This window comes from Muscardinus avellanarius (assembly GCF_963383645.1).
Source record: "Muscardinus avellanarius genome assembly, chromosome: 16".
Lineage (NCBI taxonomy): Eukaryota > Metazoa > Chordata > Mammalia > Rodentia > Gliridae > Muscardinus > Muscardinus avellanarius.
In genome coordinates this window covers 47,648,181-47,670,137 of record NC_137802.1, presented here as the reverse complement: position 1 = coordinate 47,670,137, position 21,957 = coordinate 47,648,181, and the positions used below count along the sequence as shown (strand labels likewise).

At 54.8% G+C, this 21,957-nt stretch overlaps 1 protein-coding gene across 1 annotated transcript; it reads right to left on the bottom strand.

The window, feature by feature from the left end:
* Positions 1 to 2,836: 2,836 nt before the first annotated feature.
* OSBPL7 (oxysterol binding protein like 7) lies at positions 2,837 to 18,615 on the bottom strand (the record flags this gene model as incomplete). Its single annotated transcript, XM_080713723.1, has 22 exons — positions 2,837 to 2,945; positions 3,071 to 3,193; positions 3,372 to 3,498; positions 3,582 to 3,726; positions 3,813 to 3,957; positions 5,244 to 5,322; positions 5,430 to 5,493; positions 8,370 to 8,507; positions 8,601 to 8,848; positions 9,695 to 9,797; positions 11,142 to 11,279; positions 12,920 to 13,015; positions 13,109 to 13,203; positions 13,278 to 13,410; positions 13,495 to 13,587; positions 13,875 to 13,978; positions 14,445 to 14,562; positions 14,682 to 14,777; positions 15,124 to 15,237; positions 18,106 to 18,159; positions 18,322 to 18,447; positions 18,541 to 18,615. The coding sequence occupies 22 exons, from the start codon at positions 18,613 to 18,615 to the stop codon at positions 2,837 to 2,839; spliced, it is 2,523 nt and encodes an 840-aa protein (XP_080569849.1).
* Positions 18,616 to 21,957: the final 3,342 nt, after the last annotated feature.

The following is a 21,957-nucleotide window of genomic DNA, read 5'->3' as shown; positions in this document are numbered from 1 at the left end:
GGTGAGAATGAACCAGACCCAACACAAAGATGTCCCATCCAGGGGGTCAGGGACCATCCAGTTTTCCACCTGGGTAAAAATTTGGATTCCACCCTCCCCCATAGAGAAGTTTTGAGCAAGGATGAGGAGGAGACTGGTTTTCTCCTTGAAATACCACCAGGAAAGCAAAAGCCAGCTTTAGGCTGAAAGTGACCGTAATCGTTCAGACAAGGGTTGGTAGGGGCTGGCCTAAGCCAGACGCAGTGAGACAAGGCCAGAGGGAGGGATACTGGAGGCAGGAGGGAGTGGGCAGGGCCTTCTGGGCTTTTAGCTGGGGAAGCAGGTGACTACATTAGCTCCCAAGAGCCATGGGAACAATTTGCATGTGGTGGGCGGCTTAAAACCCTGAAACTTGTTCTCACAGCTGAGCCAGAGGTCTGATAGCCAGGTGCCAGCAGCGGTATGGGTTGACTTTTTTTTTTTCCCTTAGAGTGGGTCTCTCCCCAAGCTTCTGTCCACACCGCCTCCTGCGCCTGTCAGCTGCGGCATCTTGGCTTTCTGGCTCAGTCCAGGCTCTGCCTACCTGTCTACCTGGCCCACTCCGTGTCCTGAATGTTCCACATCATCGTGTGTGTGTGTGTGTGTGTGTGTGTGTGTGTGTGTGTGTGTATGTGTGTGTGTTAGTGGGAGTTGAACCCAGAGGCATCCTACCTCTAAGTTATACCCTCAACCCAATTTTCTTATTTAGAAACAAGCTTCACCTGCGATCCTCCTGTCCAGCCTCTTAAGTACTGGAATGACACGTGTATGCTACTATGCCTGGCTTCTTTTCTCCCTCCTTCTCCTTCTTTATGTGTGTGTGGTACTAGGGATTGAACCCAGGGGCATTCTACCTCCAAAATACACCCCCAGTCCTATTTTATTCTTATTTTGACACAGGGTCTTGGTAGATTAATGAGGATCTCACTACTTGCTGAGGCTGTCCTCAAACCTGCAGTCCTCCTATCTCAGCCTCCCAAGTACTGAGATTACAAGCACGTGCTACCATGCCTGGCTTTTATTTTTTACTTTAAAACAGGGTCTCTTGCTGGGCGTGGTGGCGCACACTTGTAATCCCTGCTCTTGGGAGGCTGAGACAGGAGGATCGCACAGGTTCAAAGCCAGCCTCAGCTACTTAGTGAGGCTCTCAGCAACTTAGTGAGACCCTGTTTCAAAATAAAATATAAAATAGGTCTGGGAGTACAGCCCGGAGGTAGAAAGCCTCTGAGTTCCACCCCCAGTACCACCAAAATAAATAAATAAATAAATAAATTAATTTTAAAAAAAGGGTCTCACTAAGTTGCTGAGGCTGCTCTTGAACCTGTTATCCTCCTATCTTAGCCTCCCAAGTACTATGAGACTACAGGCACATGCCACCATGACTAGCCTTTTTATTTACTTTGAGACAGGGTCTTGCTAAATTGCTTGAGGCTGGCCTCCAACCTGCAATACTTCTGTCTCAGCCTCCCAACTACTGAAATTACAAATGTGTGCCACCATGCTCAGCTCTCCCCCTTCTTATAAAGATAACAGTCATTGTATGAGGGACTACCCCAATCCCATATGACCTCCTTTTTATTTTTTTGGTACCGTGGATTGAACCTCTTGACATTCTACCGCCGAGCTATACCCCATAGCCCTATTTTTTATTCTTTATTTTGAAACAGGGTCTCGCTAACTTGCAAAGGGCCTTGCTAAGTAGCTGAGGCTGGGATCCTCCTGTCTCTGCCTCCCAAGTACTGGGTCATATGACTTCATTTTAACTTTGTATCTGCAAAGGCCATTATTGTTCCCAAAAAAGGCTGTATTCCCAGAGCCTCCGGGGTAGGAACATCTCTGGAAAGAACACATTCTGGCTCATGGTGGTGGCATGAACTTCCCACCTAGTGAGCCCGAGCAAACCTGCTTCTCAATGAATGGCCAAAGTCTGGAGCCGTCTTTATTGGAGCTTGGAATGTCATAGCAATTCACCTGACTCAGAGGCAAACCGAGAAAATGAGCAGCAACGGTGGCGGACACCCAGCACGGGGGCGTCCGGGCTACATTAAGGAATCCTGCTTGCCTGCAAGCAGGGCACAGGCACGCACGCACACACACGCACGCACTCACACGCTCTCCTACGAGACTGTGCATTCCTCCCTCCCGGTGGGTCTGAGGCCAGGCGCCTCGGGCTGCCCCTCGCCCCTTGGAGAGGCCTCGTCCACGTTGGGGCATCTGCTGAGCTGAGAGGATCAGGGACGAAGGAGCTGGAAGCCGCAGGCATTTTGCAGTTCAGAAGAAGGGGATGCAGGAGGACGGGGGATGACCAGGGACCAGCCAAAGAAAGCTGGAGAAATCCCTGCAGGGCTAGGGCAAGGAGAGGAGATGCTAGAGTGGGGGCAGGTAGGAGAAAAAGCCATCTCCCCTCCCTCCCTTACTGGAACTTTGCAGCCGGGGCTGGCGCCCCGGGCACGGAAAGCCTGGGGAGCATCAAGGAGTCCCCTGTGTCCTCAGAAGGCACTGAGATGGGGAGCAGATCCTGGGGGCCTGGAGTCTCCCCTAAGCACCCCCAGGGGGACAAGAGGAATGACAGAGCAAGAGGGGCCATACATGCCAGGTGTTGGGGCAACGAGACCGGGGAAGCAGATCCTGCTTCTCGCCCCAACCGCGGGCGGGGTGTGCTAAGCAAAGCCCCTCTGGCTGGCAGAGGGGAGAGGGCCAGAGCCGGGCCGCCCCTTTGGTCTCGAGGCAGTGCGGGGAGCCTGGCCTCACCCGTGTGTCCGCGGCAGAGGGTGGGGGCAGGAGTGAGGGCCCAGAGCCTCCTGCCCCGGGGCCTGGGCTACCACAGCACCGCGCCGTCCAGGTTCCCATAGCCGGGCTCTGCCCGCAGCCTCCAGTACGTGTTGTTGGTCACCCACCACTCCTTGCCGCTGCTGTCCGTTTGCCTCCTGCGGGGGAAGAGGAAGAGGAAGAGGGCCAGGGCGTGAGCCCTGAGGCACTGCCTCCCAGGGTCACCCCTCTCAGCAGGGAGTGGGCTGGGACTCTGGGTGGAGGGCTGGGCCGGCCGAGGCACCTGAAGAAGCGGGCCTGGTGGACGATGTTGTTCTCCTCCATCACCCTCCGCCGGTCTCGCTGGAGCTGCTCGATCCTCCTCTTCTGCGCCTCTGCGGCCTGGATGTTCCCCTCCTCCAGGTACCTGGGATCCAGATCGGTCTGTACAGCTGCTTCCCTGAGGGGACCCCAAACCCCAGGCCTCTGCCTCCCGCCTGGCCCTGTCCCCCAAACAGGCCCCATTTTCCGGTGGCAACTCGGTGACATGCCGGTCTGAGCCCCGCGGGGCCCTCGTGGAGGGAGCGGGCCCACGTGGCACTGACCTCTGGTCCGGCCGCAGCCGCGTGTCCGTGGAAGGCAGCGTCCGTTTCAGCTCCGCCGTCAGCTCGTTCAGCTCCAGAGCAAACTGAGTGAAGCCGAAGTTTCGCTCATGGTCTGGGGGCATTGAGTCTGGGGGAGGCAAGGGGCTGGGCAGGTGGACTGTGCCACAGCCGCCCTCTGCCCTGCCCAGCCCTCCCTGCCGCTGCACTTACTGGGTTTCCAGATGCACTGGCCGCCGGGCGGGGGGCCCCGGTACAACCCCTCGTGCCACTTCCCAAACAGTCGGTGGAGGACGCGGCCGCTCCGGCTGAGCACGGCGCCCTGCACCTCGTGGATGTTGGAGCTCCAGTACTTGGCCTGCGGGGAAGGTGGGGGCTTGCCACGTGACCTCCAGGAGTGGAGGCTGCAGGGGGGGGGGCTGGCGGGTCGGGCAGCGTGCCCACCTTGCAGAAGGTGATCTTGCAGTGGCAGGAGCTGTCCTGTGTGTTTCGGATAAGCACCTCCCCGTAGTGCTCGATCCAGCGCTGGCCACTCAAGATGTTGTGAATGCAGGACGTTACCTTGTTCCACTCGAAGTGGTCCCCAAACCTGAAAGGGGTATGGGAAGGGAGTAGCCAGGCTGGTGGCAAAAGTGGCTGGGGAGGGGACATGCCTGTCTTACTGCAGTGGGTCACCTGGGTCTGGGGAGGAAACCCCAGGGTCCCAGTGCCAGCTCTGCAGTGAGAGAGAATGTGTATTTATAAAGCAGAGCTGCTGCTGGGCGTGGTGGCGCACGCTTGTAATCCCCGCACTTGGGAGGCGGAGATAGGAGGATTGCGCAGGTTCGAAGCCAGCGGTGCTGGCTTAAGAGACCCTGTTTCAAAAACATAAAAATAGGTCTAGGAGTGTAGCCCAGAGGTAGAAGGGCTTCCAGGAACCCCAGTACCACCAAAAATTAAAAAGAAAGAAAGAAAGAAAGAAAGAAAGAAAGAGAGAAAGAAAGAAAGAGAGAAAGAAAGAAAGAAGAGCTGCCTTCAGAGAATGCATTCAATAAACACATCTTTTTTTTTCTTCTTTTCTTTTGTGGTCCTGGGGGTTGAACCTAAGGACATTCTACCTCCAAGCTATCCCCCCAGCCCTACTTTTATTCTTTATTTTGAAACAGGGCCACACTAAGTAGCTGAGGCTGGCTGTGAACCCACAATCCTCCTGTCTCAGCCTCCCAAATGCTGGGATTATAAGCGTGTGCCACCATGCCCGGCTTTATTTTTATTTTGAAACAGGGTCTCCCTACTTGCTGAGGCCGTCCTCAAACCTGTGATCTTCCTGTCTCATCCTCCCGAGGACTGAGATTAAAGGCCTGTGCCATCACACCCGGGAGTGAACACATCTTTCCAAAGTTCCTGAGTGTCTAGGTAATCCAAAATACGAACAGAGTCCCTGCCACCCTGAATAAGCTCCCTTTCTTCTTTGGCTTCAGCCTTCCTCCTGGACAATGAGCTAGCTGAGGGTTTTTCAAATATGGCTTGTGGGCCATCAGGCCTGCCATCAATTTAGGCGTGCGCGCGCATTTGTGTGTGTGTGTGTGTGTGTGTGTGTGTGTGCGCGTGCACGCACATATGCGCGCATGTGCTTACTGGTTTGAAGTTTCAGTGTATTTACTGTGAGTCATGTACAAAACATTGTGAAAAAGCACTGAGTTAGTGACCCCTGAGCCCTTCCAGCCCAACTCCTCCAAGGCTTCTCTCCTTTCTTTACTGCAGCTGCTGCAAATCAGGTGTAAAATGTGCAAACACTGGCGCCACCAGCAGCGGCTTTGGGCCAGTGCACAGTCCAGCCACAGCCACGCCCTGGCCTGGCAGGCTGGGCCTGGCTGCGGAGCTACACACACACACCTGGGCAGGCTGACGTTGACTGTCCCCACCGGCACGATCTCCAGAGATTTGCCCCAGAACTTGTTCTTCCATTTCATATCTGAGTCGGGTCAGGGGAGGGAAAGATAAAGAGCAGAAACAAGACCAGAAAGTCTCCAGCCCTCCCCGCCTGCCCTTCATTCCCGGAGCCATGGCCCTGCCCCTCACCTTGCCAGAAGACGAAGTTCTCCGACTCCGCATGGCACGCCGAGATGGGGGGGTGGTGTGAGACCTTGACGAGCAAACAGGTCCCCTTGAGCCTCCCCTGGGAAGCCTGGGGTCTGCTCCCGACATCAGGGCCCCCCAAAGACCCTCCCTCCCTCCCTCTCCAGTTCTCTGCAAATCAGAAGAGCAGTTGAGGACTCTTGTCCTGACACTTTCGGCCAGCACCCAAGCCCAAGTCCTCTCTTCCCCCCATGAGGCCCGTCTGTCCCCCTCTCGCTCCTCTTGTGTGTGCCCCTGCCAGCCCTCTTCATGGCGCCCTTGAGAAGCCCTAGGAGACTCCAGCCAGAGCATTACCCACAACCCTGCCAGGCGGGGCCTCCACCTGTGCCCTGTGGGCCCTCCCCCCATGGTCCCCTCCCCTGAATGCATTGTGCCCTGCCCCCTCCACCCCACACCCTTGCAAACCAGGGCCTCACCCCACACCCTTGGAAAACAGGGCCTTGTCCTCACTTGGACTGGCTCCACCTCTGGGACCTTAAACAACTGGCCCTCCTCACTTCTCTCCCCATTCCCTGTCACCCATGACCCCAGCGGAGACTTCCAGGGCCCCAAGCACTCTGCTTTCTCCTGGCATCCCTTGCTCCTGCTCATCGCGCCCACCCTCTCACCCAGGACCTTCAACTAACCTGCTCCCACCAGGAATGCCAGCCCGGCCTCCTCCGTGCACCCCTGCTCCAGCCCCGCGCCGACGGCCGACCCTCAGTGAGAAGCCTGAATCCCTGTGGTTCTGCACCTGACCCTTGGCACCAGCAGTCCCGCCAGGGCCTGCCCTATGCCAGCGCCAACCTCCCCCACCCAGTCAGGGAGGGGGCAGGGCAAGGAGAAGGTAACCCCATCCCGAGTCACTGCCGCCCACCTGACCTTCATCTGGCCCTCACAGGTGACTCTTTTGGCCCCACACCATGCACCCCCTTCCTCTACAGGCCCCTCACCCTCCCTCATCTGCACCTTGCTTTCTACCCTCTATGTTTCTTCTCTCTGAATAGAAAGAATTTCCTGTTTCTCCCTTCTAAAAAAACAGGAAGCCTCCCCTTTCTATACCTGCATCTCTGCCCTACACACCTGGTGGAACATTCCAGGCACACCTGGTGGAGGGGACCTCTCCTTGGGTCAGCAAGGGAGGCTTATTTTCTATTGTTCAGACTATTTTATTATGTCAAACTTCACCATCTTTTCAAAACCAGTGAAGTCTAAACAGGCAAATTGCCTCAGCCCTTTATCTCGAATGGCCACCCTTTCTCTCCTTTTGCCTCTTGGCAAGAAGTTTTGGGGATGGTCCGCATTTTACTCTGCTTTTTTTTTTTTTTTTTTTTTGGTGGTACTGGGGTTCCTGGAAGCCCTTCTTCCTCTGGGCTACACTCCCAGACCTATTTTATATTTTTGAAACAGGGTCTCTTACGCCAGCACGGCTGGCTTCGAACCTGCGCGATCCTCCTGTCTCCGCCTCCCAAGCGCGGGGATTACAAGCGTGCGCCACCACGCCCGGCTACTCTGCTTTTTTTTTTTTAACCTCTGTACATCGTCTATTATTCAGTCTGCCCCTGTCCTTTCTCAAAAACCCCCTTCACTCAGAAAGCCGCTGAAAACCCCCAGGCCCCACCCTCCTGCCGACACGCCCCGCGGGAAGTCTGTGACGTCTCCCATCTGCTAGGTCCACACAGTGCTCTGAGGCCAGGCCCACGGAGCCCAGAGCCCACGGGATCTCCCTGAGGGAGCCCAGGTCGCTGTAACTCAGTTTCCACACACATACACTCTCCATCTCGCTCCCTGAACCTCCAGGAGCTCGCTGAATCCCCTAAGCGACTGCAGACTCCTCCCTCTCGTCGACCACCTCCCCATCCCCTACATGAAAAAACAGCTTGCTTTAGGAGACTGAGACAGGAGGATCGCACAGGTTCAAAGCCAGCCTCAGCCACTTAGGCTCTCAGCAACTTAGTGAGACCCTGTTTCCAAATAAAGTATAAAATAGATCTGGGAGTATAGAAAAGCCCCTGAGTTCCACCCCTAGTACCACACACACACACACAAAAATAATAATAATCTTGCTGGCCACCGAATCCTGTCAAGGGCAGAACATAAGTAGCTGTGTGTGTGTGTGTGTGTGTGTGTGTGTGTGTGTGTGTTTCTGGGAATTGACACCTTGGGGCATTCTACTTCTAAGCTACACCCCCAACCCTATTTTATTATTATTATTTTTTTGAAGCAGGGTCTCACCAAGGGTGAGGGTCTCACTAGGTTGCTGAGTCTGGCCTTGAACCTGTGATCCTTCTGTCTCAGCCTCCCAGTACTGGGATCACAGGTGTGTACCACCACACTCAGCTCATAAATAGCTCTTGAATGTATTATGCCACTATCAGGTCATCTATGAAGTCATCTGCTCTTAGGGGGAGACTTTAATGGCTCCCTAATGGCCTCTGCCGATCAGCACACACCACACCACGGCCCAGCAGCTCTGAGCACGCAGCTTTACTGCTTCAAATCCTGAGTCCCACTGCCTTCAGAATTTAAAAACAATGAAAAGCCTGCTCTGCTCATCTTCACCTCCAGGGCTCCTCAGAGTCTAGCCCGCCCATCTCTAACCTGGAAGATGCTGCACCTGTTCCTCAGGAGGTCCGCAGGATCCCAATCTGTGGCCCTACACCGCTGGCCCAGCCCAAGATCGCCCCCTAGAGCACGCCTTTGCAAGTGCCGCTTCCCAGATCCGCTAGGCCTGTTTCAGATCTGCCTCCCAGGGTTGCTGGGAGCGCCTCAGGGCAGGGCCCTGCGCCCAAGGTGTGTCTTGGAGCCTGGCCCAGGGCCACTGTCGCACGCTTCTCTCTGGCTTTAGCTCCAGGACTCAAGCCCAGGTCCTCCCCTGCCCCAGCTCCGGGGCCAGCCCTGCACCTGCTCACTGATGAAGCGGAAGCCGCGGTCAGGTCGCTCACACTCGTAGGTCTCCCCCAGGACGGGGTTGAAGGGCTTGCAGCCGGCTCGATGATACGTAGAGGAGTAGGCAGAGACCGCGAAAGCTGCGATGTACACCTGCAGGAAGGGCAGGGCGGGGCTGAGAGCGAGGGCCCAGGCAGGGGGCCCTCAGCAGCCAGGGCTGGGGGAGAGGGGCCGCGGGGCGGGTACCATGCGCTCGCAGGGGTCGGCCACGCGGCTGGCCTGGTCCAGGAGGCTGCTGTACTCCAGCTCCTCGCAGAGCCGCTGCAGCGTGTTGAGCGGCTCGTTCAGCTGCACCGGCATCGACACCTTGGACAGATCTTTGCCGATGTTGTTGCGCAGGATGTTCCACAGGCTCACGTCGGCCCCGGGCCCGCTGGCGGCAGGGAGGCAGCGGCGACGGGGAGGCCCTGCCGCTCTCCCCGGAACGTGTGCCCCTGGACCCCGCCCCAGCACGTCAGCCTCCCTCTGGACGCCCGCAGACCCCTCCTCCCGCTCCCAGGTGCTCCAGTGTGGTCCGCCTGCCTCTCCACCACTAGGGGCAGGTGACTGGACATCTGACCAACCCCGGTAGGCAGCAGGGCTGCAGACCTCCCAGAGGGGAAAGTTCCACCACGGGACACTCCAAACCAGAAGCCCTGCCACAGCCCCTGACTCGCCAGTCTTCTCATACCACAGAAGCAGATGCCAGGATGTCAGTTATTCCAGCCCCCTCCCCGTTTTGTTCTGCAGTACTGCGGACTGAAACCAGAGGCATTCTACCTCTGAGCTACACCCACCCCCAGCCCTTTAAAAATGTTTGTTTTGGAATACAGCCTGGCTAGGTTGCTGAGCAGCTTGATAAGAGGCTGAGGCTGACTTTGAACCTGTGATCCAGAAGGATTAGGGTGTGCGCCCCCTCGCCGGGCTTGCAAGCCCTTTTATAATAGAACAAATAGGCTTCAAAGAGTTAAATGACAGGCCCAAAGCCACTCTGTTAGAAAACGACCAAGTGGGACCTCTGCCTCTCTCCCGGCCTTATGCAAGCCTTCCTAGCCTACTGGAGCAGGCCAGCACCAGGCCTGGGCCTGGCCTGCTGCCCAGGGCTGCTCCTGGAACATTCCACAGCTCAGGGTTTAGCTTTCCTCAGCTCCAGGGTCACCTAGGGGTCAGCACCCAAAACCATTAGCCACCAGTAACCTCAAGGGACTGGCTCTGCGTGGGGCTTGGGCCATGCGCAGACAGTTTCTCTATCCTGTCCCAGCTCACCCCGCTGCCCCACCACCCACACTCTCAGCTGGCACCTTTCTGACAACGCTCAGCTCCCCTGAGGTCCAACACCTCCTCGGACAGGCTGGTAGTGATTTCGCTGGTGCACGACTCCTCCTCCTCCTCCTCTTCGGAGCCCTGGGCCAGGACAGATACAGGCTGGGCAGACTGAGCCTCCCCCAGATAGTCGGGCAGTGCCCAGGGTCTGGAAAGAATCTGCCCAGCCTGCCCTTTGGTGGGAAGGGAAGGGGATGAGAGGTGGTGGTGGTGGTGGGGGTCAGCTCTGAGCCCTAAGACACGGCCCTGGGAGCCTGGCGTCATGCACTGTGCCAGAGCCTTGGGGAGGCCCTGGCCCTCTCACTGGTGGGAGAGAGAGCTCAGGGACTTGGTGCTCAAAGGCAAGGGAAGCTGGGACTTCTGAGCTTCAGAGTTTAGGGAGAGGAGATCAAGGGGCATCCTTGAAATGGGGTCACAGCAAGATGACTAAGGTTGGAACTGAAGCAGCAGTTTCAGAAAACCCAATGGGGATAAAACATGTCCAAGTGGGAGACAGTCCCCAGCTGAGATTTCTTGTCTTGTCTTTTGTTTTTGGAACTAGAGATTGAACTCAGGGGCATTCAATCTTTTAGCTACACCCCAACCCTATTTATTATTATATTAATATATTTTTTGCAGTACTGGGAATGGAACCCAGGAGCATTCTACCTCTGAGTGACACCCCCAGCCCTAATTTTTTATTCTTTATCTTTGAATCAGGGTCTCACTGAGTTGCAAGGGGCCTCACTAAGTAGCTGAGGCTGTCCATGAACCGCAATCCTCTGGTCTCCACCTCTCAAATGCTGGGATTAAAAAGCACGTGCTAACACCGGGCGTGGTGGCGCACGCTTGTAATCCCTGTGCTTGGGAGGCGGAGACAAGAGGATCGCACAGGTTCGAAGCCAGTCATGCTGGCTTAAGAGACCCTGTTTCCAAATAAAAAAATATAAAATAGGTCTGGGAGTGTAACCCGGAGGTAGAAGGGCTTCCAGAAACCCCAGTACCACAAAAAAAAAAAAAAAAAAAAAAAAAAAAAAAAGCGCATGCCACCACGCCTGGCTATTATTATTTTTTATACTGGAGATTGAGCCTAGAGGCATTCTACTTCCAAGCTATGTCCCCAGCCCAATTTTATTTCTTTATTTGGGAACAGGGTCTCACTAGTTTGCTGAGAGCCTCACTATGTTGTCGAGGCTGGCTTTGAACCTGTGATCCTCTTGTCTCAGCCTCCCAAATTCTGGGATTACAAGCATGCACCACCACACCTGGCTCCCAGTGGATTTCTGAGCAGAGCCACACAAACCCAACAGATGTGGATGTGTTCCTAGAGACAGCAGCCAAGGTGCTGAGCAAGTACTCAGGAATCTTACAGATTCTCGTCTCTGGACCCACCCATATCTTCCCAAGGTCCCTCCCATCTCGCTGCCGGCTCCCCTCTTCCCTTACCTCATTCTCTGAAGAGCTGGCGGAAAGGAGAACCTCACAGGCATCGAAGAACTCTGTGTGGGAGTCAGCAAGGGACAGGACGCTGCTCTGGGACAGCTGGGGGGTCAGCTCTCGGCCCTTCATGTACAGAGCTTCCTGCTGTGGGAACCAGGTGGGCGTCAGGCCCTCGGGGCCACGCTGGAGAGCCAGGCATAGCTCCCCCTGGCCTGACAGCTCCCTTGGGAGGGAGCACTACCACCGGGTCTACGCCTGTCTCACGAGCAGGCGGAGGAAGCAAGAAGGGTACCAAGGTGTAGGTGTCAAGGAGCGACCCTGGCCCAGAAGGAGGAGACACAGGTTCCAGAACTACCTGCATCTCTCAGGCACTGACTCTGAGCCCTGCTCCAAGCTCTTTTTCTGTATTAACCCATTCAGCGTTGACACCCACCTATGGAGAAGTACAATTATCAACCCCACTTTGCAGATTAGGACACTGAGTGTCAGGTCACAAGGCTGTTATGCACTGTAGCTGGAGCCAGACCCACAGAGTCCAGTTTGTCCTGGACACAATCACGGGAGCCTGGGCACACAAATTAGACTCTTTGGGTCTTAGTTTTGTCATTTGGAAGGTAAGAATCAATCTTATGGGCTCTGAATTAAAAGTAAAGCACAAGAGCCGGGCGTGGGGGCGCAAGCTTGTAATCCCCGCTCTTGGGAGGCTGAGACAGGAGGATCGCACAGGTTCAAAGCCAGCCTCAGCTACTTAGTGAGGCTCTCAGCAACTTAGTGATACCCTGTTTCCAAATAAAGTATAAAATACATCTGGGAGTATAGCCAGGAGGTAAGAAAGCCCCTGGGTTCCACCCTCAGTACCACAAAAAAATAAAAATAAAAAAATAAAAATGAAGCACAAAAGCTGGGTGTGATGGTACATGCTTGTAATCCCAGTAATTGAAAACCCCAGCACCACCACTCCCCAAAAAAGTAAAGCACAGCACAGCTGTTAAGGATTAGTCAAAAGGTGGCTGCAGCCAGGCCTGGGGGAGCACACCTGGAATCCTGGCACTTGGGAGGCTGAGATAGGAGGAGACAGGTTCAAGGCCAGCCTCAGCAACTTAGCAAGGTCCTCTGAAACTTACTGAGACCCTGTTTCAAAAAAAAAAAAAAAAAAAAAAAACAAAACCAAAATAAACTGGACGTGGTGGCGCACGCTTGTAATCCTAGTACTTGGGAGGCTGAGACAGAAGGATCACGCAGGTTCGCCAGCCTCAGCTACTTAGTGAGGCTCTCAGCAGCTTAGTGAGACCCTGTTTCCAAATAAAATATAAAAATAGGTCTGGGAGTATAGTTTGGAGGTAGAAGGCCCCTGGGTTCCATCCCCAGTACCACAAAAATAAATAAATAAATAAATAAATAAATAAATAAATAAATAGCCAGGCATGGTGGCACAGGCCTGTAGTCCTAGCACTTGAAAGGTTAAGGCAGCAGAACACAGGTTTGAAGACAGCCTCAGCAAGTAGTGAGACTCTCATCAACCTAGTAAGACGCTGTTTCCAAATAAGAAATAAAATCAGGCTGGGGGTGTAGCTTGAAGGTAGAATGCCTCTGGTTTGGTTTCAATCCCCAGTACCACAAAAAAAAAAAAAAGAGGTGCCATGCCCATGATATGTGAGAGATGCTGGAGCCAGGATTCAGGGGCTGTTTCCAGATTAAACACCAACCTTGTCCCAACCCTGGGCCTTTGTGCCCACTAGGAAAGGGGTCTGGGGAGATGCCCCCACAGCCCGCCTGGTCCTCACCTCCTCGGGGTTGAGGGAACTGAAGGAATCCGCAGTGGTGTCAGAGGAGATGGACAGTGAGTGGAGGCGCCTCTGCCCAGGTGGGATCTCGGAGACCTGAGGGAGAGGAGGGGGACCGGCCACCATCCTCAGCAGGGATGGCCTCTGCTAACCCCTCCCCCTGGCCAGCGCCCAGTCCCCACGGCTCACCCCCATCCTCGGCACCTCGGAGCCCTGGTGCAGCTCCCGCAGTCGGTCCCGTTCAACAGTGAGAGCGGCCAGGACGCTGCTGAGGGAGCTGTGGACTGTGGGGAGCAGGGCGTCATCAGACTCCTTGTCCTTCCCCTCCTGCTCCCCACCCCCCCTTAGAAGCACTTACCCTTCTGTGCCAGGGCCCAGAAACTGCGCTGCAGGTGGGCGTAGTCTGGGGGTGGCAGCCCACGGGAACCCGAGGAGTCCCGAGACTCCAGGTAGCGGGACAGGTTGGGAACAGAGCCATGGAGACGACCAACCTGGGAGGGGCCAAGGGAGGGTGAGCTGCGGCTGTGCTCTGGGGCACCCCACCCCTGCCATGCCCCCGCCGCCTCACCCCTCACCCGTCCAATGGTGTCGTCCTTGGCAAAGCTTTGTGTGCACCACATGCGGCTGGTCCGTTTCCCCTTCTTGGGTCTCTCTGTTGTCACTGAGGCCTGCCAAGTCATGGCGGAAGCAATTTTGTTCACAGAGTGGGGAAAGAGGGCAACAGCCATCCACACCAGAGAGAGAATGGCAGGGATGCCCTGCGTGCAGTGGAGCAGCACCTGGGCTACTGATATCCCAGAGGAAGAAGCGCGGGCAGGGAAAGGGCAGAGCCGGCCAGCTTGGAGCAGGCTGGACGTGGGGGAGGAAAGCGCAGCACTGAGGCGCTGGGCTGCAACAGGGAGGTGATGGAGATGAAGGATCCAGAGCAGGCCCTGCCTCCTCCCCTGGCCCTTACCTGGTGTGTGGGGATCACAGGGGCCGATGGGATTCGATGCAAGGACTCCAGGCTCTGGAGGAGTCTGTGTAGCTCCTGCAGCTTCCCCTGACACTCAGAGAGTGCTGGGGGAGAATGAAAGAGGAGGATGCTCTCCAGGGCCAGCCAGGCTCCCGGCTGTCCCTCCAAAGACGTTACCAGCAGCCATTGAGACCCTGATGCTCATGAGCCACTGGCCTCCTGGTGTGGCCTCCCCTAGTCTCCACCTGTTGTAGACCACCACTCCACTTCCCTGGCTGTACAGGACAGTGCTCCCCACACTTGGTGTATGCCTCCTTCTCCAGGCGGGCATCACCGCCCCCACCGCAGGCACCCATTATAACACAATCCCGGGGACCCTTCCCTATGTGACATTCTGTGTGGAGAGGAGCCTAGCGTCGGTCTAGGAGCCGATGGCACAAGCCTCTCTTTAAGATTGGGGTTCCCCTGGGCAGGGTCCAAGGAGACTTGATCCTCCTGCAGGCAGGGGCTTGCTGTGCTCCTCAGGGCAGGTTGGAGGTAACATTTCCCGCCATGCCAGGGTCCCCTCACCATGAGAGCAGCGGTCTAGCCCATCACTGTCCCTCAGCCAAGAAGACACCTTCTCCCGAGGTCCAACTCCAGGTAGGGCTGAGGTGCTGCCTGCTGTTAGAAGCTGGGTACCAGGAACCTGTGAGGAAAGCCAGGGGTCAGGAGGGATGGTGCCCACCTCTGTGGGTCTCACCGTTCCCCACAGCCACCATCCCTGAATCATCGCATCACCTGCCCCCATTCTGGGGCCCACTTTACCTTCCGATGAGCGCTGCTGGGCATGTCCAGGCGCTGGGCCAGGCGGTGGGCCCGCAGCTGAGCCACCCAGCTTTGGAACAGGTCCTGGGATTTGATCTGCAGAAATAATGGAGAGAGTGAGGGTATCTGAAGGGAGAGGCTGATATCCAGGAGCCAGAAGTCAGAGTTCCCGTCCCAGGCAAGCCTATAGCGCCCCATTGGTGCAAAATTCCCCTGCTAGCAGCCTAGCACAACATCCATGTGAGCGCTTAGCTCTGTGCCTGCTCACACAACAGCCAGCAGGGGCAGGTCTGCCCCCGGCCACCTTTGCAATGACAACTTTCTTCTTGTCAGACTCTGGGAAAGACCCTGAGCCCCACAGACCCTCAGACCCTGAGCCTTTGTGGCCAGCGCCTCTTCCAGGCAGAGGGCTGGAAGACTCCCTGCCTCCCAGGGATATCACCTTGAGGTGGTAGATGTTGTCTTCCGTGTCAAGGTCAATGCGCTGGGCCTTTTTGTTGATGGACATGACTGACAGCCGGACATCAATGGAGCCATGGAGCTTCCCCTTGGTGATCTGGGGTGGGCAGTTGGTGGGGGACAGAGGACTGGTTTTAGGCTCTCAGGTTACAGGGCCGCTATCTCCCTGTTGCTACTCCAGGCTCCAGGGCCAGGCAGCAATTCACCCGCAAGTCTAAGCTGGACTGTCAGAGGGGACTTGTCAGTCACCTCCTGTGTTCAGCCTTGTTCTGAGTTCTGGAAAACCACAGAGCAAGGAAAGAAACTCCTGCCCCCAGGAACCTGCCTGGCTGAAGAAGGAATACTCCCCCCCCCCCCCGAGAACCTGGGGTCCAGCCTTCAGCTCCTTGTTCCCGGCCTGAGAGGGGAACAAGGATGAGGGCGATAAAGCTCCCATTTCTTGGGCACTCAGTTTGTGCCAAGCATCACCCCAAGTAGTCTCGCGTGCACTGCCCCCCCCAGGACCGCAGCTCAATGCATGGGCAAGTATGCTCCCCATCTTAGTGAGGGGAGGCCTGGGGACCAGGGAGGCACAGTCGTCCCTTGGTATCTTCAGGAGAATATTCCAGGACCCCCAGGGATACTGAAATCCATGGATGCTCAATCCCTGTATATAAAATGGCCTAATTGTAAATGGCCTAATATGTAAATGGTGCGTAATTGTAATCCCAATACTTGGGAGGCCGAGACAGGAAGTTTGCAAGTTCGCGGCCAGCCTCAGCTACTTAGTGAGGCCCTCTGCAACTCAGTGAGACCCTGTTTCAAAATAAAGAATAAAAAATAGGGCTGGGGGTGTAGCTTAGAGGTAGAATACCCCTGGGTTCCATCCCCAGTCCTGAAGAAAAAAAAGAAAAGAAAGAAAATACTAGGGAAGTACACTACCACTGAGCTACACCAGCACTTTTACTTACTTATTTATTTATTTTGCAGTACTGGGGATGGAACCCAGGGGCATTCTACCCCCAAGCTACACCCCAAGCCCTATTTTTCTTTCTTTCTTTCTTTCTTTCTTCCTTCCCTTTCTTTCTTTCTTTCTTTCTTTCTTTCTTTCTTTCTTTCTTTCTTTCTTCTGTGGTACTGGGGATGAAAGCCAGAGGCATTCTACCTCTGAGCTATACCCCCAGCCCTATTTTTATTTATGCCTTCCTTCCTTCCTTCCTTCCTTCCTTCCTTCCTTCCTTCCTTCCTTCCTTCTCTCTCTCTCTCTCTCTCTCTCTCTCTCTCTCTCTCTCTCTCTCTTCTTTCTTTCTTTTTTTCTTTCTTCTTTTTGTGGTACTGGGGATGGAAGCCAGGGGCATTCTACTTCTGAGCTACACCCCCAGCCCTATTTTTTACTCTTCACTTTGAAACAGGTTCTCACTGAGTTGCAAAGGGACTCAGTAAGTATCTGAGGCTGTCCTTGTACTGTGATCCTCCTATCTCAGTCTCCCAAATGCTGGGATTACAAGCGTGTACCACCACACCAAATTGTGAGACCCTGTTTCAAAACAAAAATTAAAAAGGGGGGAGATAGCTTGGAGATAGAATGCCTCGAGTTCCATCCCCAATATTAAAAGATAAATAAATAAATAATAAAATTAAATGACTTACTATTTGCATACATCCTATGCACATCTTCCTATATATTATTATTATTATTATTATTATTATTATTATTATTATTAATGTGTTTGGGTGTGGTGCTGGGGATCAAACCCAGGACCTTTCACATTCTGGGAAGTTCTCTACCACTGAGCTACACCCCTAACCCTGCTCTCACATACTTTGAACCATCTCTAGATTACTTATAATAACCAATATAGAGTCGGGCGTGTGGTGCACATTCATAATCCCAGCATTCGGGAGGCTGAGACAGGAGGATTGTGGTTCGTGGACAGCCTTAGCTACTTAGTGAAGCAACTCAGTGAGACCCTGTTTCAAAATAAAGAATAAAAAATAGGGCTAGGGGTGTAGCTTGGAGATAGAATGCCCCTGAGTTCTATCCCCAGTACAGCAAAAACAAAAAACAAAACCAATATATTATCAGTGCTATGTAAATAGTTGTATTGTAGTATTGAGGGAATGCTGACAAGAAAATAATCCTGTATAGTAGCTGGGCGTGGTGGCACATGCTTGTAATCCCAGTACTTGGGAGGCTGAGACTGGAGGATCACAGGTTTGTGGCCAGGCTCAGCTACTTAATGAGGCCCTTAACAACTTAGTGAGACCCTGTTTCAAAGTAAAAAAATAAAATAGAGCTGGGGGTGTAGCTTGGAGGTAGAATGTCCCTGGGTTCAAACCCCAGTACCACAAAAAAATAATAATAATAATAATAAAATACAGCTGGAGGTATAGCTTGGAGGTAGAATGCCCCTGGGTTCAATCCCTAGTCACACACACACACACACACACACACACACACACACACACACACACACTTAATTACTTTAACTTAATTAAAAGAAATTTGTATACTTTCAGTACAAATGCTTTGTGTGTGTGTGTGTGTGTGTGTGTGTGTGTGGTACTTGGGGTGGAACCCAGGGGCTTTTCTACCTCTGGGCTATACTCCCAGACCTACTTTATATTTTATTTGGAAACAGGGTCTCACTAAGTTTCTGAGAGCCTCACTAAGTAGCTGAGGCTGGCTTCGAACCTGTGCAAACCTCCTGTCTCAGCCTCCCAAGCGCTGGAATTACAAGTGTGCACCTCCGAGCCCGGCCAGATGCAGTTTTTTAAATGCACATATTTTGATCCACAGTCAGGTTGAATTTGAGAATGAGGAAGGGGAGGACATGGAGGGCCAGAGGATACAGCTGACTGTAGCTTGCCTGAAGCAACACACCCAGCAAATGTACCTGGATTCAGGCCCTTCCTGATACCCCAGCCTGCTCAGGGCATGCGGGGCCAGACTGTTCCCACCACCCGAGCCAGGGCCCTGACTCACATCTTGCCGGGTCGTTGCGTAGTGGAGAATTCCATCCTCAAGAACAAAGTACCTCTGTGGTGTGGCCCAGAGGAACAAGACGCGTGGTGGTCCAGAGGGCAGGAGTGGGAGAGAGCAAACACACAAACACACACTTTTCCCCCTTTCCAAGCACCAGCTCCCGGGCCAGCCCCAGCCCCCCTGCCCCCCCAGGCCTCCCTGCACTGCCCACCCTACCTTGTGCCAGCCCTTCAGAGGCCACTTCCTCTTCTTGAGCAGGTGGCCTTCCTGCCTCTCAGGCATGACACCCTCTGCTCCCAGCCTGCCCCGGGGCTCCTCCACCACTTCCCACAGCTCCAAGGCCTGCAGCCCAGGACAGAGGGAGGGAGCACTCTGAGTCCACCGCGGCCCCCCTTGGGATGGATTCGGGCCCAGCCAGTGCTGTCCCCCTCAGACCTGCTGGGTGCTGCTGGGCTTCGAGGACTGAGTGCTCTCAGCCAGGGAGGGGGTGTCCCTCTCTTGAAAGTCCATGGAGGAGGAAGAGGACACTCCCCACTGAGGATGTAGAACAGGGTAGAAGGGGAAGATGTCACCCGGTCCTCAGGGGGCCCTTGAAACCAGAGAAGACCCCATTAGCACAGGCTCTCACTTTCCCCACCTTTGATCACTCCAATGCCTCCCCCCTCCCCCCGTTCACCTGACATGCCTCCTCTGTCCCAATACCACCCTGGGGGGTTCCCTGCCTACACCCTCCTGCTATGACCACTGCTCAGAGGTGGACTAATGCCTGCCCCAGGCTCCAGGGAACACTCCTGTATTCTTGGGAGGACTTCCTGTGGATGGGGGTCAGAGGTGAAGTGAGGGGTGCAGGAAGAGGCTCCAGGAATAGACAGAAACTGGAAGGCAAGAGCTCCTCTGTCCACTGCCGCTTCCTACAGGACCCCCCCCAAAGGCCGGGAGGCTCCTCTGCCTCTCTGCGGTGCGCCCCTCAGGCCCCACCGATTGGAACCCCTGTCCTCTAGTCCAGTTGGTCCGCCTATCCTCTAGTTTGGGGCTCCCATTTTCTGCATAGGGAGACTGAGGCCTGAAACAGCTCCTATTCTTCCTTGTACCTCCTCCCACAAAACATGCCCATAGGATTCCCACTCTGGACCCTGAGTGCCCCCTCCAAGGCCTTCCTGTCCCTTTCGGCCACTCCAGTCCTCTCCACTCCGGAGAAGTACCACCCACCCGGACAGAGTGGGGTCCTGGGGGTATGGAGACACTGTGGTGGAGAGAAGCGGCGTCCAAGAGCAGGCCGAGAGCCGCCCAGGTCCCGCAGCAGTGCCCATGGGCGCCCTTGGCATGGGCCCTGGCCATCCTGGCTCTGCCGGGAGCTCAATAATACATGAGGCTCTGTGTGTGTAAGATGGGGGAGGGGACAGGAGGGGCGAGGCTGGCCCGCCGCTGGGGAAGCTGCTCAGATCTTATGCAGCTTGCAAGCACCTGAGGAGCTGAGGCCGGGAAGGGACAGGGACGTGGCTGGGTAATGGTGGCCAAGAGTTCAGGCAGAGGGGCCCAGGCTGCAAGAGGCTGACCGGAGGGGAAACTCCTGCATGCAGCCATTGAAAGTTCCCAAACTCTCCAGTGCTTGGGTCTCTGTGTCCTTGTCCTGGCCCCTGACCACTAGAGGACAGAGGAGGGGCTCTGTCCTTAAGAAGGAAGGGGTCGAGGTGAGCCCGGCGGGCTCCCTTCGCCACCTGCATTCCCAGCCGCGTCTCCCGAGGAGCAGACCCACCAGCTCCAGGTGGGAGGAAGCCGCCCCAGGAGTGTCAGCTGGTGCGAGCGCGGCCCCCTTACCCCAGGGTCCATGGACGACAGTGCTCCTTGGCCCGCGCACGCACGGCTCAGCCTGAGTCACCAGCTCCGAATCACCGGTTCCCTCCTCACGGAGCTGAGCGGTGGCAGCAGCTGCCGCAGGAACCAGGAAGGAAAGCAACGTCGGAGCCTCCCCTCTAGCCGGATCTCCCCACTTTCCCCTCCCCCGTCGCCTCCTCCCGCCAAGCTCTGGGCGGCCGCTCAGCGCTGCCCCCCTGCTCCCGGGAGGACTCAGGGCGGAGTGGACAAATGTGGCTTGGGGACCGGGGTGCAGTCCCCGCCAGGTACAGTTCCAGATAGGTCAGAAGACTGGGGACCTGCTGGCCTCAAGCCAGTGGTGGTAAAGATTTATTCTGACTAGCACGTCCTTGACCCCAGTGAATGCCCAAGGCCGTTTCCTTATTAACCCTGGCTCTCATTTTACATCTGAAAATAGATTGCAAAATTTGGAGCTAGCAAAGGTATCAGGTTGACAGGGAAGAGACAGATACCCCCCACCACCAACAACACCCACACCAGAGTGCCAGGAGCAGTCAGCAGGGCAACAGAGGCCAGGGAGGAAGAGAGGCTGCCCGTGGCCCACACTGGGCTGCTGGGGAGCCATGGCCCACCAGGCCAGTCCCACAGGGATCCGGAGGCGCCATGTGGCAAGAATAAACCTCAGAGCGGAGTCTCTGGGGTCAAGAGCAGGTCTGGGGTAATCGCCTGCTTCTCTGAGTACCCTTTTGCTGAAGTACTGTGTTCAGTTGCTCAAATCTAATTGGAAATTGACTCTTGAGAAAGATCCAAAATTCATTCAAACAGATGTGGCACAGATTGACAGCTTTAAATGCATGAAGCAGTTTTCTAGGAAGAGGTGGGTTGTTAAGTGTGTATGTGTTACTAGGGGTGGGACCCAGCAGCCTTCTACCTCTGAACCTCTCAGCTATACCCCCAGCCCTATTTTTTTTCTTCTCTTTAATTTGGAAACAGGGTCTCCCTAAATTGCTGAGAGCCTAAATTACCATGGCTGACTTTGAACCTGTGATTCTCCTGTCTCAGCCTCCCAAATACTGGGATTACACCTGGCTCAGAGTAGGTTTTTTTTGTTTGTTTGTTTTTTGTTTTTGTGTGTGTGTGTGGTACTGGGGTTCCTGGAAGCCCTTCTACCTCTGGGCTACACTCCCAGCCCTATTTTATACTTTTTTTTTTTTGAAACAGGGTCTCTGAAGCCAGTATGGCTGGCTTTGAAGCTGCGCAATCCTCCTGTCTCTGCCTCCCAAGTGCAGGGATTACAAGCGTGCGCCACCACGCCCGGCAAAGAGTAGGTTTTTAATGGTGGGCTTTCTGCTGGCAGGCAGATTATGATGTGAGATTCTTCTAAAACCACAGAATTTATGTGGGCCACTTGTCTGCTCCACCTGATCCTCACATGAATTTGATCACACTTAAGAATTATATGTATCTCTTAGCTGGGTGTGGTGGCACATGCTTGTAATCCCAGCATTTGGGAGGCTGAGACAGGAGGATTTCAGTTCCCAGCCAGCCTCAGCCACTTAGGCCCTTTGCAACTCAGTGAGACCCTGTTTCAAAATAAAGAATAAAAAATAGAGCTAAGGTGGTATGTAGCTTGGAGGTAGAATGCCCCTGGATTCTATCCCCAGTACCTAAAAACAAAACAGAAATATGTATCTCTTAAGGATGCCTGCTGCCCCACTCAGGGTCTTGGGTATTTCCTAGGAATGTGTGCTATCCTGGCTCCATACAGAATCTCAGCACTGCCCTGGCAGGGCTCTAGAGGGAGGGAGAGGCACTAAGCAGTGCTGGCCAGACCAGCTCTGGCATCCGGGAGCCTCAAGGGCCTTTTAATTCATTTCAGTCATTGAGTATCCCTGGGCATCCGGAAGACTTGGGCACTGTGGGAAGTTGGTCCTGACCCAGGCCACAGAGAAACTGCTGCAGATTGTCACTGCCAGACAGTGCCTGTCCAGGACCAAGTATGCTGTGGCACTGCTCCAAGTCTGGGGGGGAATGCTG